Raw genomic sequence first — 16,531 nt, forward strand, 5'->3', positions numbered from 1 at the left:
TAAAGTATGTTTATTCACTGTATTATAGAGCAAGTGTACCAGTAAAGTGAAAAATAAAGCCATGCAATCACAGAGCCTCAACCTTGAGTAGATTTACTATAGCAGCAAAAACAAGAAAATAATTGGGTTCCAAAGAAAGTATCAAACACTCATGAATTCTATCACCATATTACATGCACAGCATCTGGAATTGCATTGATAAATCAAAAGCAGCAATGAGTACACCTAGCTTCATCTCCTGCAACCAAAGTCTGATGGCTCATGGATGTCAACTTACCCGGTCAAGAGCTGCTTTCTCCAGTTCATTTTTCGCCACAGCTAATTTTCGTTCCAGATCAGTAAGCTGTTGGGCCTGTAAAATGAAAGAGAGGTACATCTTTTTAGTAAATTCTGTAACCTTTCCCCTCCACTTTAAGTATCTGTCATTCATTGCCAAAGAATTAGAAAAACAAAACCACAAAAACCTTGTGAAATTCATTTAGAATGCAAGTTAAAAATACTCTATTACATGGTCATTTGGTTAAGCTGCAGAAAATGTTGTTCTGGATGAATATACACTAAATGTTTCACTGGGTCAAAATGTGTAGTTGCAAAGTTCCAGCTCATGTCCCAGAAAATATTTGTGGTATAAATCCATCAGTCATGTTTCTAGTTGCTATGGACTAAATTTTGTCCCCCCCTAAAACTCATATGTTGAAGCTCTACACTCCTCCCACACACCATGTAACTGTGTTTGGGGATAAGGCCTTTAGGGAGGTAATTAAGGTTAAATGAGGTCATAAAGGTGAGGCCCTGATCCCACAGAATTGGTGTCCTTATAAGAAGAGGAAGAGACACCTCTCTCCACCTTCACACAGAGGGAAGATACAGTGAGAAGGCACCATCTGCAAGCCAGAAAGAGCTCTCATTAGAAAATGAATCTGCCAGCACCTTGATCCCAGAACCATGAGAAAACAGATTCTGTTTTTTAAGCCACCCATTCTGTTCTATTTTGTTAAGGTACCCTGAGAAGCCCAACAATAGTATTCACTCTTTTTCTATTTTTATTTTTAAACCAGTATAACTCTATCCCACCGTATCTCTGTATCTTTGCAAATGTCACAACTGTACTGCTAAAAGAAAAGAGCCTCAGATTTGGAAGATGTGTTTTAAAGTCCTGCCTCCACCAATGCCTAGCTACTGTATATACTATAGTTATATACTGACAAAGAGATGCTCTGCAGGCTCACACAGGATCTGCAGAAGGGCCAGCCTCCCCTCATGCCTCAGAGCCTCGCTACACCTCTGGCTTTCGTCAGTCTCCTACATTTAGCCAACGAAAAGAATTTAAGTCTGGAAGGAACAGAGGGTCGTTCTGATGGTCTTGTGAGGCAAGGGGATTGAGTTCACCTTCGCCTGGGAGAAGTCAGCAGAGGGGCTCATCACTTCTGCAGTGACCAGGACATCCCCATTCTGGATCTCCATCCTGGGTGTTACAATGCTGTGGGCTTGTAGCAAGGCTGTAGCCAACCACCAGAGTGCCTACTTGTCTTTTGCTCTTCCCTTCTCTCCCTCACGGTCTGGAAAATAGCACCCTGCACCATTGTCCTTGAATAACCTTTTTTTCCCCCTTTCCTTATGGTAAGCACCTAGGCAGGAGGAGAAGGTGAGGATATTTTTCTTGATTATGAAAACCTATATCCATTCTTTGTGTCCATGCATAGTTTTCATCCCCTAAATCGATCTGTGCTACTTTCCACACTTGACTCTTGTGGACAATAATTTTCCAGTAGGCAATTGTTGCCCTTAAACAGTAACCTAATCATGTACATGAAATATATGTGCACTTCTAAATATACAATAATGTTTGAAAATAAAATCATTGTGAATGAGGGAGAGAGAGAGAGAGGACTGATGAAGAGGGTTGTTTGCAATTTGAGGGCACCTCCAAGTGAGTGGACTCTCATAAGCTCTGAACCGTGGGCCCCCCTTGGCCTGTCTGTCTCTGTCTTTCTGGCCGCCTGCCTGCACATCAGGAGGGCTTCAGGACCATAGGCCTCAGTTTTGCATTCCTGGCCCGGGCTTGGGCCACTCTGCTGGCCCTGCATTGCGGCTGCCCTGGGTCCAGCTGCATTCCTCAACCACGGAGCACTCTACTTCCCCTGTGACAATCCCTGCTACTGTAGGCCCTGCCAGAGCCAGCTTCTGTCCACGGGACTGAGGCCCAAAAGAAGGAAGAAGAGTGGTCCTTCTGTCTGTCCCCAGCCTCTAGGCCTAGGACAGGAGTTAGGGAAGACAGGGAGGGGCAGCGCGTGGGCCTTAGTGGGATAGTGGCCATCCCCACAGCCCTGGTGGCTGTAGGCAAGTTCCTGGGAACTCCTGTGGGAAGAGGGCAAGAGTGTCAGCACGAGCCTCAGTGCCAATCAACATTCTCAGTCACCAGCTGGAAGGGAGTTAGTGCTGCCCCAAAATCGCCTATGTCTTGAACACCTTTCTACCCCCGCAAAGCATGTCATGATATCTTCATCCTCAGGGTCCTTTAGGTGGGCAGCCTCTCTCCTCAAGATGCTATCATTCATTATCTGCAGTCCAGAGGGTGGGGTCGCATAGTTACAAGTCCTCCTGCCTCCATCCCTCTCCCTGTGTGTGTGGGTTTCAGCCTAAATCCTGTCATCCACACCAAGGGACTCCCACAAAACGATGACTTCAGGGTGTGCAGCCATCCAGGAAGCCTGTATCAGGACAGGTTGAATGAATTCCAACAGAAATAGCGTATATGCCTTTGAAAGCTCATTGCCATTAGTTCCCAGGATTTCAAGCATTTACCCCTTCTAAGAACTCATTGAACTTGGTAAAATCTAGCCAAGAGATCTTGGGATACAAAAGGTTACAAAAACAGTAAGAAAAGTAACCACAGGAATTGCAGATTTGGACTCATATTATCATACTTTAGTCTTAGTTTTGAAAGGATCAGTTACTGGATTAAATCATATATCGGGGCTTCCTTGGTGGCTTAGTGGTTGAGAGTCCGCCTGCCGATGCAGGGGACACGGGTTAGTGTCCCGGTCCGGGAAGATCCCACATGCCGCGGAGCGGCTGGGCCCGTGAGCCATGGCCACTGAGCCTGCGCGTCCGGAGCCTGTGCTCCGCAACGGGAGAGGCCACAACAGTGACAGGCCCGCATACCGCAAAAAAAAAAAAGAAATGTAAACATTCCAGTCCCATTCCAGAGCTAATAAATCAGAAGCTACATTAAAAAAAAAAATCATATATCGTATTTATAAAATTATAGAAAATAAAAACAGGTCTGTGGGTTTTAAAGCATGAGAAAACCTATAAAAGACAGGAGGGTTTACTGGATTGTGAATTTTGTCTGTTTTAAGTCATTTATGTGCTTTGTCAATTTAATTCACATGAAAAAAAGGATAGGGTTATTTCAGGGGAGGTAGTCGTGAATCTAGAGTAGCTTTCACTTACATCCAATCTTTGAATAAGTATCTATAAAGTGATTAGTTTTGTTCAGACTAAGAAGGAAACATCATCTGTGTACATAGGTTGAAAATACACGAGGCAGCAAGCACGTAAAGTGAAAATCTCAATATGAGACTCTAACTGCTAAGCTGAGAGTGTGTTAAGCTGCAATAGAGAACAGAGGAGGACTGAGAAGTCAGAGTATTCTTCCTAATAAGAATAACAGCAAAAAACCCTAACATTTAATCTTTATGTAAGTATATTTTCTCATTTGAGATTTATAACATGAGAGGCTAGAGTCCATATGATAATTTTTAATTTACTCAAAAAATTGTGAAGCTCCACAGCTCCAAGTTTTTATAGACCACAAAACACTGGAGCCTGGCTTGGCTCTGCCGTCCGGTCTATCAATTCTGGAGCTGTTCCTTGCTGTTTTTCTTGACGATCCACCTTAAATTGGGCTAGATTATGAAGGATGAAATCAATGCTGTATTTAATGCAAAAACTGTCTTTTTTTTCCTAAGCAACCTAAATGTATAGTCGTAGCATGAAGCAAACAGAAAGGACATAATGTAGACAGTTAAATTTTATCTGAAATTTTAATGAACCATTTTACAAAATTTTGGCAAATGCATACATCTGCAAGGTTCTAATTCATTATTTATACATTAGGTGTGTAATTCAATATTTCTGAAAACTCACTGGGACAAGGATTATCTTAATCCTTTTCTACTTCCCCTCTAGGTGAGAATATCCAGGTATCTTCTTTCTAATTTTCTGGTGAATTTCCCTGAGATTTGTAGCATATGAAAACATTTATACCTAAAAAGGACCTGAAATGAGTTTAACACTAAATGTATTAGAATATCAAACATAAATTAAACACATGAGATCTACGGAAAGCATATATGTCTTGTGAATGGGATGTGAAAGTAGATTATGGGTAGCGACAGAAGAAGGAGGCACTGATGATGAGGCCATGAAGTTCTATCCATTTGTTTTGACTGTGCTGCAAATTTGTTCCAAGACTTCCGGCAGCCAGGTATTAAAAAAAAAAAAAAAAAAAAAAAAAAGTTGGCTCCAAAACTATCATCACCAAAGAGAGTAAACACACCAGAGACACACATGCGGCAGGGTTTTTCCAAGCAACAGGTTCTAATATAAAATTATAACAAAAAGATTTTATAATTCAACTCGGAGAATCAATTTGTTTTTCAGGAGCCAAGAAAATGTGGCACAAAATCACAGTTCATTTTAAACTAAGTATAACACCTAGGCTACATTGATGTGTGTGTGTGCGTGTGTGTGTTTTTCCACCGAGACACAGAAAGCAGTAGGAGCAAGTCAAAATATTGGCTTTCCCAGAAAGAGAAAGACAAATGCCACATGATATCACTTATGTGTGAGTCTAAAACATGACCCAGATGAACTTATCTACGAAACAGAAACAGACTCCATGACATAGAAAACAGATTTGTGGTTGCCAAGGGGGAAGGTGGATGGGGGGAGGGACGGATTGGGAATTTAGGGTTAGCAGATGTAAATTATTACATAGAGAATAGATAAACAATAAGGTCCTACTGTATAGCACAGGGAACTATAGTCAGTATCCTGTGATAAACCATAATGGAAAAGAATATGAAAAATAACATATATATGTGTGTATTACTGAATCACTTTGCTGTACAGAAGAAATTAACAAGACATTATAAATGAACTATACTTGAATAAAATAAATTTAAAAAAAGAAAAAATATATTGACTTTCCTCTAAGGATATGCACAATAATAATTCTCTTTCTCACATACTCTATAAGAGTGATTGAAATACAATTGGCTGATAAATAGCTTAGATGCCAAGATAAAGAAATTAAACCTTTTTTTTTTTTTGTCACCATGGAGTCTTATCAGTTAGCAATGCCGTAGACATAATGAGTCAACAACATTTAAAGAAATTAAATCCCTGACTATATTGGGTTAAATTGAGAAGAGATGAGGGACAGTACAGACTTCTGAATGCTAATTAAGGTCTCAGCTCTTTAATCTTCTGATAAAACATAGGAAGAAGCACCACAGGGGTATCAGCATAATGATGTCTAGCCACACTCGTCTCTGGCATGGGCTTCTTGCTTGGAAAGACTAACCTGGACATGGTCCCAGCTAGGGCCAGATCAGGGAAGCGTTTATACAGACTCTGAATACGGAAATCAGAACAGAGCCATCTCCTAGTGTTTTAGCCAATACAGAGTTATAATAAGCAATCTTACAAGACTGCTGTGACTCATTTGTTGAGGATATAACTCAGTAGAGAACTAGATTGGGAGGGGGGTCACTGAGGGGCCTAGAAGTAACAGCCAACATTACAATAAGCTTTTAGGTGGCATCAGCAAAACAAGGTCAGAAATCTTTAAAGTTTTCTAACAATATGTTTGCTACTTTGTTATTAATAAGATGATACTTGCTGTACATTTTGGTACCAATAAGAACCCTCAATCAGGCTTGTTGAAGCAAATTTTGCAGAAATAGGGATAGTGAGTACAAGTTCCATTGGAGTGTGGGAAGAAAACGTTAGAAATTCTAAATTTTAATTTAGATTTAAAAAATGTAAAATAGGTAGCATTATAAAATACTCTGTAGTCTACATTTTTATTCTAAAATATTCCGTGGTTGTTCTAATATAAAAATATTAGAACTTATTTTTACGTATTTTCTGTTTCACCACTGCTTTCCTTTCATTTTGTTTATGTTTATAATGTACATAATATAGAAGTAAAATAATAAGATGATAATAAAAGATAACAACAGCCTAAACTTGTGAGAGAGATATATATTCCTCATAACAACTCTATTTGGTACATAGTATGTCTTTCATCCTTTTTAAATGAGGAAGCTGAGACACAGATTTATTAAATATCTTGCTCAAGGTCACACAGCTGGGGAATGACGGATCTGGAACTCAAACCTAGGCAGTTTGGATCCAAAGCTGGTCCTCCTAACCACTAAAGATGTGAGTGTATATAATTTATAACCAATACATATATCGGATTATATGTGTTTAAAGTTTATTAATATGCTTTATGGTTAGAAATGTTTGGAGACCACTTAGAAGACTGGTGGAATTTTGTGTGTTTAAGATTATTCATCCAACGAGGATAATAAATTCATAACAGAGATGTTTTCAAATACTCAGTAGGGTGTACTAGGTATTTGGTGAAAGGATAATAATAGGATTGCTTTTTTGAAATGCATGATTCAATGCATCTGTTAGTATTTATGAAGCACATGCTCCCTGATTGGCAGCACTAACCTAGAAGCTGTGGATAATATTCAAGAGATATAACACAGAACAAAACACCACCACCGTCATCTCTACGTTACACTTTACCACTCAGTAAAGGAGGCAGAAAGTCAAAAACTCCTGCCTGCTTCTACTCACTCCCATAAAAGTATAAAGTTTAGCACCAAGATTATATTAGGCCATCGGATTGTTTGATGCAGCACCTGTTCATTTCAACATTAATAACTTGGTTATAATTCTGAGAGACTTGGAATTGAATGACTAATATATGTAAAAGGAACAAAGATCTCAAATTGCACAGGAATAGTTTACATAACGTCTGGTTATAAGTGCTATTAAAAGTCAATGCTAGGGCTTCCCTGGTGGCGCAGTGGTTGAGAGTCCACCTGCTGATGCTGGGGACACGGGTTCGTGCCCCGGTCCAGGAAGATCCCACATGCCGTGGAGCGGCTGGGCCCGTGAGCCATGGCCGCTGAGCCTGCGCGTCCGGAGCCTGTGCTCCGCAGCGGGAGAGGCCACAGCAGTGAGAGGCCCGCGTACCGCAATAAAAAAAAAAAAAAAAAAGTCAATGCTAATATGTAAAAATTATAAAGTTCAGCAAGGCTTTTCATTGGGAAATAAGAGCAGATATACATATTTTTTCTCAAAGTTAAATTCTTATAAATATCTTATTGCCATTATGTGTACATGCATTGTAGTGATTATGGTCACTAAAGAAAACTTATCATGAATAAGTTTTTATTATGTTCTCGATATCGATTCCCTTTCTCCCCTCAAAAATGCCTAGACTTTGGAGGTGACTGCTTCACACTCTTTCTCAGCCATATTATTTTAGGAGAAAATATCTCAACACTCAGTTCCAGAGATGAGGATGCAATTTCTTAAAGCAATTACTCTATATCAACTTCCTAGTCAAACAATTGTATTGGGTTTGGACATCTAATTAATGTCAGGCCAGAGACAAGAAGATATTTACTGGTGGCTTCTGCAGTGAAAGATGCCTCTCTTCATCTGAGTGAATAAGAAGTATATTCTCTTTTTCTTGGTAGTATAGTATGAGGATGTTTAAGTCTAAGCTCTAATAGGCATTATTTATAAAATAAAAGAGGACAACATGAGGTTAAACTTGTCCTGTAGACGAAAGCAAAGCATATAAAATAGATAGGATAGGATCTGGTGACTTAGAAAACTTCACAGTCAAACCACATCTGAAGTCAAATGAATTTGTATTTTTGGTTATTTGTATTTTTGGTTATTGTGAGTAAATAAAATTCATTTTTATTAATTAAATTATTGTTAGATATTTATATTTTTGTTATTTAAGAATAAAAAGATTAAAGATTCTTGACATGACACAGTAACTGGTTTTGGACTAGTCCTTCTCTCATAAACAATTATGAGCTAATCATACCCAGCTGTGAACCTTGAAATAGTGGAACCTCACTAGGTAAGACTCATGACTACTCCAGCTTTCTACTTGAGGACAATTTCCTGACCTAAGTGCAAAGGGCTGTGGTCCAAGCAGATCACTGTAGTTGGACTGAACTGTGGAGGCAGAGATCAGAGTTTGGGGCAGATTAAATGGCTGGAGTATATGGGGCAGAGCAGCAGAGAAAAGTGAGGTGAGCAGGGCAGGGCCTCCAAAAGTCCGGTTGTTGGGAGATGTTCCTGCAAGTCCTTGGCTGAGAGTTGGACTGCACATACACAGAGCAATACATGACACAAGGCTAATCACAAAGAAACTGTTGTATGACTCACAGCAGAACAGAAACCCTAGAGGTTGAGCACTGCAAAAGGATGCCAGCATTCCACATTCATAAACGTTATCAACACCACAGGCATCAAAGCGACAGCCTTTAGGTTAACAGCCTTGCACAGGAGCAGTGGTTGGCAAACTACAGCCCAAATTCCAAATCTGGCTTACTGCCTTTTTTTTTTTTTTAACATGTGCATGTTTTTTTTTTAATTAATTAATTAATTTTTTTTTTTGGCTGGGTTGGGTCTTCGTTGCTGCACGAGGGCTTTCTCTAGTTGCAGCGAGCGGGGCTACTCTTTGTTGTGGTGCACGGGCTTCTCATTGCGGTGGCTTCTCGTTGCGGAGTACGGGCTCTAGGCATGCGGGCTTCAGTAGTTGTGGCATGCAGGCTCAGTAGTTGTGGCTTGCAGGCTCTAGAGCACAGGCTCAGTAGTTGTGGCGCACGGGCTTAGTTGCTCTGCAGCATGTGGGGTCTTCCCGGACCAGGACTTGAGCCTGTGTCCCCTGCATTGGCAGGCAGATTCTTAACCACTAGGCCACCAAGGAAGTCCCTGCCTGTTTTCATAAATAGAATTTTATTGGAACACAGCCACCTTTATTTATTTATGTATTGTCTAGTTGTTTTTGTGCTACCATGGTGGAATTGAGTAGTTGAGATAGAGACCATATAAGTTTGCAAAGACTAAAATATTTACTGTGTGATAATTTACAGAAAAAGTTTGCTGCGTCTTGCCCTAGTATAAAGTCCACTTTTAGGCTTGCCTTAAGAAAGTCTAAATCAAAACCTAGATACGATTCTGGGAGGTGGGGCTGGGGGAAGATTTTTGGAGATTCAGCTCAGTTAAGTGAGAGAAGCTTAAGCTTTATCACGGACTTTTCACATATCTGCAATGACAAAATATAAAGTCAACTCTACATCGAGGTAAATATCAGTGTTTAACTGTATTATTGGACAAAAATTAATTATCTTCTTCTGAAGATAAAATCCAGAATCTCTGTGATATATAAGTGACAGTGTCTAGCACAAAATAAAATCTTACTGGTATGCAAAGAAATGAGATGTATGACCCGAAGTTAAAAGAGTAGACAATGGTAGCCAATATCTAGATGACTCATATGTTGGATATAATATTGTAAGGCAGCTATTAAAAATACTATCAAAAAATTAAAGGTAACATGTTCTTAATTAGTGATGAGATAGGTAATTTTAGCAGAAAAACTGTATTACAAAAAAGAACCAAGGCTTCCCTGGTGGCGCAGTGGTTAAGAATACGCCTGCCAATGCAGGGAACATGGGTTCAAGCCCTGGTCCGGGAAGATCCCACATGCTGCGGAGCAACTAAGCCCGTGCGTCACAACTACTGAGCCTCCACTCTAGAACCTGTGAGCCACAACTACTGAAGCCTGCGCACCTAGAGCCCATGCTCCACAACAAGAGAACACCGCAATGAGAAGCCCGCGCACCACAACGAAGAGTAGCCCCGCTCGCTGCAACTAGAGAAAGCCTGCGTGCAGCAACGAAGACCCAATGCAGCCAAAAATAAATAAAATAAATAAATTTAAAAAAAAGAACCAAATGGAAATTCTAGAAAGAAAAATTTCACTGGATAGACATCAAAAAAATGCAGATGAAAGAAGAAAGAGCTACTAAATATGAAATGATATCAACAGAAATTATTCATTCTGAAAAGCTGTAAGGAAAAAAAAGCTTGAAAAAACATGAATGGTGGGCGTCTCAGAGATCTTTAGAACAATATTAAAAACACTAATATGTGTATTGGAATAATGGAAGAAGAGTGTGAAAAAAATGGAAAAAAAAACATTTAAAATTATTAGAAAAAAATTAATGAAAGATGTGAAAAACCTGTATGTTGTAAATTATGCAACATTACTGACAGAAATGGCAGAAATTCTAAATTAGTGGAAAGATATACCATGTCTATGAATTGAAACATTAAATCCTGTTAAACTGAAATATTCAATATTCTTATGATACCTGTTCTCCCCATATTAATCTATTAGATAAAATGCAAACCAGGTTAGCATTCCCGTAGGATTTATTTTTTTTTTTCTGTAAATTTACTAAACTGGTCCTAAAACTTGTATCTAAAATAATATTTTAAAAAACACTGGAGTGTAGGAGTTAACGCTGTCTGATTTCAAGACTAACTCTGAAGCTACATTAATAAGGACAGTGTAGGGTTAGCATAAGAATAGACATATACTGAAATAAATTAAAAGAGAATCCAGAAATCTACTCAAACAAATATAGTCAATTGAAAACATACATAGCCATTTGACTTTTGAAAAAGATAAAAATGTAAATAATTCAATGTGTAAAAAACAATAACTTCAATAAATGGTGATAAAGGAATTGAAGATTATATATATGTGTGTGTAAAATCAAACTTGACCTTTTTTTTTTTTTTTTTTTTTTTGCGGTACGCGGGGCCTCTCACTGTTGTGGCCTCTCCTGTTGCGGAGCACAGGCTCCGGACATGCAGGCTCAGCGGCCATGGCTCACGGGCCCAGCCGCTCCGCGGCATGTGGGATCTTCCCAGACCGGGGCACGAACCCGCGTCCCCTGCATCGGCAGGTGGACTCTCAGCCACTGCGCCACCAGGGAAGCCCAATAATCTTTATACCCCTCTAAGTAGAGGACCTCTCACCCTTCCTCCTTTCCTCCCCACCTTCACTCCTTCCTCCCTTCCCTTTCTCACATTTTCATTTACCAGATATTATTTTCTGTGCTCTGATATGAGATCAGTTACAAACGCAACACAAGGCAACATCTCTAACTTTATGAAGCTCACAGTCTAAAGGGCTTCTTAAACATTTCTGTATTCACCACTAAATCTATCAATGTGCCTTCCACATAGTGAGACAACAAAATTATACTGGCATTCTATGCAGTGTCTCAGGAACTCCAACTTTACTAGTAGAATTGCATGCATTTTACTAGGCTGTCAGAAGAGAAGAGATACCTTGACCTAATGGACTATATAATGTCTCACTGGCCTTCTTTATAGTTCACTGAATGAAGCATATTCTTAAACACCTCAGGGTCATCACGTGTACCTGTTCTTTTTGCCTGGAATCATGGAAAACTTCCCACTACTTTGTTTCCCCTGGTCAGTTATTACTCACCCCTTAGATTACAGTTGAAATGCTAATTCTCACCAAGATCCAGTTCTGAATTGCAAACATAATCTTAGCATCTTTTTTATATTCTCTTGTGAGATACTATATTTTCCTTTCTAGTACTTTCACCAGTTGTGATATTCAAAATATAAAATGATATGGTACAGATATGAACCAATAAATGTGACTCTACTCTCAATGCTGGAGCAGTGTCCTGGGAATTTTCTGCTTGACGGGTGTCAAGCAGTCACGTAGTCTCTAAGCAGCAGCACTGTGACAGCTCCTAAGAGACTTGCCACAGTCTCATAGATTCAGCCAGGAAAGAGACATGAGCCAAAATCAATTTGGACAGCTTATTACGCATACTTAAAGCATAAGGAAGATCAGCATGGCATTGGCAATCCACATCTCTAGTATCAGTGGATGACATCAAACATGGGGTGCCACATGACAGACAACACAGGTGGTGGTTCTCTCTGCCACTGTGATTCAACTCTAAACTACAGGAAAGCAGTTTCATAGCTTACAGTTTTACCCAGAGAAGGGGGAGTGGTGTGATATGGAAAGTCCCATGCCTCACTGGCATTAGGAAGACAGGAAGTTACTCCATCACAGCCTCCTGCAAGGTACAGAGGGAAATGAGAAGCAGTCTTTCAACAGCTTCTAACAAGACTACCTATACTTCTGTGTCCCACGGAGGATCACAGGGCATTCCACCAAGACTTGGGTTACACTTCACATTAGCCTTGCTTTTGTGACTTATGTGGAGATATGCAAGGCTATCAGGTGGTCATGGCAGAGCCATTTTGCTACAATAAGTTTTAGCCATTTATCGATGAATGACAGCTTAGTGTGTGTGTGTGGGGGGGAGGTACAGGATTCCAGGAGAAGGACCAAGATGAAGGAGACAAAAGTTATTTTCCAGCTGGTACATAAGTGCTTTAATATTTAAACAATTTACACACCTCTATTAATGTATACCGGTTAAATTTAATCCCTACTTATTATAGTTGTCACCCATCCATTTATCTGATTGTTAATGTCTCATACCCTCACTAGACAACAGTCTTGTTCACAACAGGGACTGCTTCCATTTTGCCAACCACTGAAGAGATAATTGTTAAAATTGTGCTAGGTACCTGGTGGATGTGTAATAAATATTGGATCGACACATGGGCAAATGAGTAAATTTGATGCTAACACCACATACTGTACTAAAATAACAGGTTTCTTATCTTTCTCCAAGCACTTTTATTTTTTTTCCTGATGTGTGTCTGAAGAGCCTCCGTGTTTACAAAAACTCACTATCTAGCTGAACATTTTGAGGATTTCTAGTCCTCACTTTAACAGTCCAAAGAATGCTCCTCCAGGAGCCCATTCAGGCCATCACGTAAATCTCTTTTCTCTGGCAGTTAATGGACATGACAGACAATGGCTGCACTTCCTTCTAACAGGCACAGGAATTGATGGTTTATTAACATTACTGACAGGAGTGCTGAAGGGACAGTGGATTAAATCCAGCACAAAATTTTGTAGGTGTCAGGATTAAGTCTGCGGTAAATATTTTGAATAGTTTTTTTTTTTTTTTTTCTACGTGAATCTGCCTGAATGTCATAGTCCCCTCTATTTGTGTAAATCTTCCTGCCATTTGAAGGCTGGATGAAGCCAGTTGTTTAATGTTGTCACTGCCGAAGTACAGCAGCTGCTCTGGATACATGTTCCAAACATCCTTTCAAAATTTTTATTCCACTAAGTGAATTTTGTTGAAAGCAGCAGGTATTAAAATGCCTACATACCAGCTTGTCAAATTCCCTGCTATTCTAGATGTGTACTTTTTTTTCCCCTTTAAACTCATTTTAATGCATTTTAGTAGGGAGTTTTAATATATTTCCAAGGCCTCTTTCCCAACAGACCTATTTTGTCCTTTTCACTTGAATTTAAAAGTGGAACAAAAGACACAGGATTTGGCATTTACAGGGTAAGCTACACTCTAGGGAATACCCAAAGTCCTAGAAGTGTGGTATTCATCCAGAAAGGGAACAAAGAGCTTCACAACCTATGGCAATATCTCAGCCCTCATGCAATTATATATAACATGATTCACATTTTTTAAGCACCTTCTGTTTTTAAAACATACATTAAATAGTGCTTATACATGCAGGTCAAGTTTTAAACAATTTATACCTATATTTAATAGGTAAAAAGCTAAACAAAGTAAGTGTTCTTTACTGGTTTTACTAGATGTGCAAACAAGTTTGTGGAGGTCCAGCAAACTATATAGATAATATGTAGAAGAAATAAATTCAAACTCAGATTTTGATGATTCCAAAGCCCACTCTTATCTCTCTCAAATTCTTCACCTCTTTTAATTCTTGGCTCAAGTGTCACCTGCTTAAAGAGTTTTTCTAGACTTTTAGCATTGCAAACTATCTTACTTCCTGCCTGAAATTCCCCATCCTCTATTTCTCTCTACTTTTCATTTTTCCTCTAGCACTTAACTTTCCAATATACTACATAGATTATTTTTCTATTTATTGAGTATTGCCTATCACACCTACTTGAACATAAGCTCTAACCAAGTAGGAAACTTCTGTTCACTGATGAATCTCATAAGCACCTGGAAAAGTGCCTGGTAATATTAACCTCTCAAAAAAACTTGTTAATCAAATGCATTATCTTTATACTACAACATGACTTAGAAGGTCTTTGTAAGGATTGGAAACACTTTTAAATGTGATCAAGGCACATAGTTGGTGTCCAACAAAAGAGAAAGATAATGATGATAACAATAATAATTTATATTATGATTAAAGAGAGATATTATCATTTTTTAGTCAAGCTACTGCTGCATTATTTAATATTTAGTTTTCTTATTAGCAGATCTAAAATTCTCCCCAGTCTCAGTTGCCAGTACAAATGCCAAATTGTTAACAAAATGATGACTTTTATTCAAATCAATTCAATTTGATTCCACAAATATTTATCATTCATCCTGTAGTAGTCAATATGCAAATTAGGAGGATTATGAAGATGCATAAGATACAGACTCTGCCCTCCAAGAATAGGTACTGTAGGGGGGATATCATGCATAAACTAGCAATTACTTCCCATGTGAATAGGGTATGTGCTACAATGGAGGAAGGCATAAGGTTCTGGCGGCGGTTTTCAATTTTGAATTACTTTTATTACAAATGGCAAGAAGGATGTAGAGTTTCTTTCCATGCTACAAAAAAACTGGCTTCCAAACTGTACTACTGGTGAAAAAAGGAGACTGAAAATTTTCTGTAATCTAACAACACAAATTTTATTTTCCTAACGTTTAAATATATTTTACTGAGCTAATTAGGATAATGACTAAAATCACCAGTGAGGATCAAATACAGTTGGCTCCGAAGCACAAATCTACAGGAACAGTCACACAAACTCCTTTATCCGATCTTTACTATTAAATGTTTATAATTAAGGGTATTGATAAGCGTTCTGAAATATAATTTAAAATACTTGTGTTTCGTTTTTCCTTTTCTATTTACTAGCTCTAAGATTATCACCAATACCCTTATTTTCTCAAATCTTCAGTTTTTTCATCTGTAAAATGGGAATAATAGTGTGAAAATTTATGCAATATTTACCATGTGCTAAGAATTGTGCTGATACTCACATGTTATTTTATTAAACTTTGCAAAGCTCTTTAAGTATTATTGTTACTACCACTCAGCAAAGGAGGCAAGAAAACCTTAAAAAGGCTTTACCTTTATGGCCCAAAGTTACCTTACTATGATCTGGCAGTAGGTACTCATATGCCTGATTCCAAAACCTTCATCTAATTAAGACTATTGATCTGAGGTTATATAAGAAGATAATGCACAGCTTTTCCCCCATTAATTATGCTGTTCGGGGCTTCATTGTATCCCAAATGATAGTAAACTGTAATGGGATATTAAACTTGTTCCTTCCCTCTATATGACTAAGAACAAAAATGCTGAAATGCAAACTGGATTTTTCATGTGAGAAATGTTTCATGAAACCACAACATATAACACAGAAAGAAAACAAGAAACTTTCAAATCAATGTCTTGATTAATCAAATTTTCTTGTGAGGATAGCATAGTCTTAAAAATTTTGAGCTACAAAGAACCTGACAAAGATAATTAACTTAATCCCTCTGTGGGATTTCCTTTCTAGTAAAATAGTACTAGGATGTTTAACAACGTCAAAGTGTTCTTCTAAAGTTTACATGAGGTAATGAATGCAAAAAATTGATGCACAACTTTTTTGAGGGGTCTTTGGAATAATTATCTTGTAGAGCTGTCACTTTGGTTTCAGCAAAATTGGGCTTTGTAGCCCAATTCATTAGCTATACAGCTTCTCTAAACACAATAAAAAAAACCTCAAATTTTCTGTTGGCCTTCTTAATATGTCACTGGTCTATCCTTACAGTTAGAGAGGTTACATGACTTGTAATTATAGCTGTCAAAACGGGGGTCAAAATGTGTATTTCACGTGTCTTGAAGCTATCACTTAGCTTTATCTACTTAGCCTCCAGAGGGCTTAGTGTATTCCTGTGTCAGTGATCACCATCTAATTCTGAGAAACTCAGATCTGGATAATGAATGAATGAATAAATCTCTTCTAAATAACACGTTTTATGGAACATGGGAAAATTTTTTTTCTGGGCAATTTGGTAAATTAAACTTTGCAAGGAGTTGTTTTAAGGTTTACTGTTCCTCTTCCTTAGGTGTCCCCTTATGTGGCATTCATTCACTCATCTCATTCATCAATTCAGCCACTAGTCACCTCATCCACTCATCATTTATCCTTCCACTTGCATACCCCCATCCTATTATCCATGCATTCCTCCATTTACCTACTCATCCATCCATCCACTTA

The 16,531-nt window shown here is 38.5% G+C and overlaps 1 protein-coding gene across 1 annotated transcript in view; it reads right to left on the bottom strand.

Annotated features, from left to right (window-relative positions):
• Window positions 1-16,531, bottom strand: part of LUZP2 (leucine zipper protein 2) — a 445,330-nt gene that overhangs the window by 50,782 nt on the left and 378,017 nt on the right. The window contains exon 8 of the mRNA XM_060157750.1: window positions 278-352. Within this exon, the coding sequence (XP_060013733.1) occupies window positions 278-352 (75 nt within the window). The remainder of the gene's footprint in view (window positions 1-277; window positions 353-16,531) is intronic.

Source organism: Lagenorhynchus albirostris, chromosome 9 (genome assembly GCF_949774975.1).
Source record: "Lagenorhynchus albirostris chromosome 9, mLagAlb1.1, whole genome shotgun sequence".
Lineage (NCBI taxonomy): Eukaryota > Metazoa > Chordata > Mammalia > Artiodactyla > Delphinidae > Lagenorhynchus > Lagenorhynchus albirostris.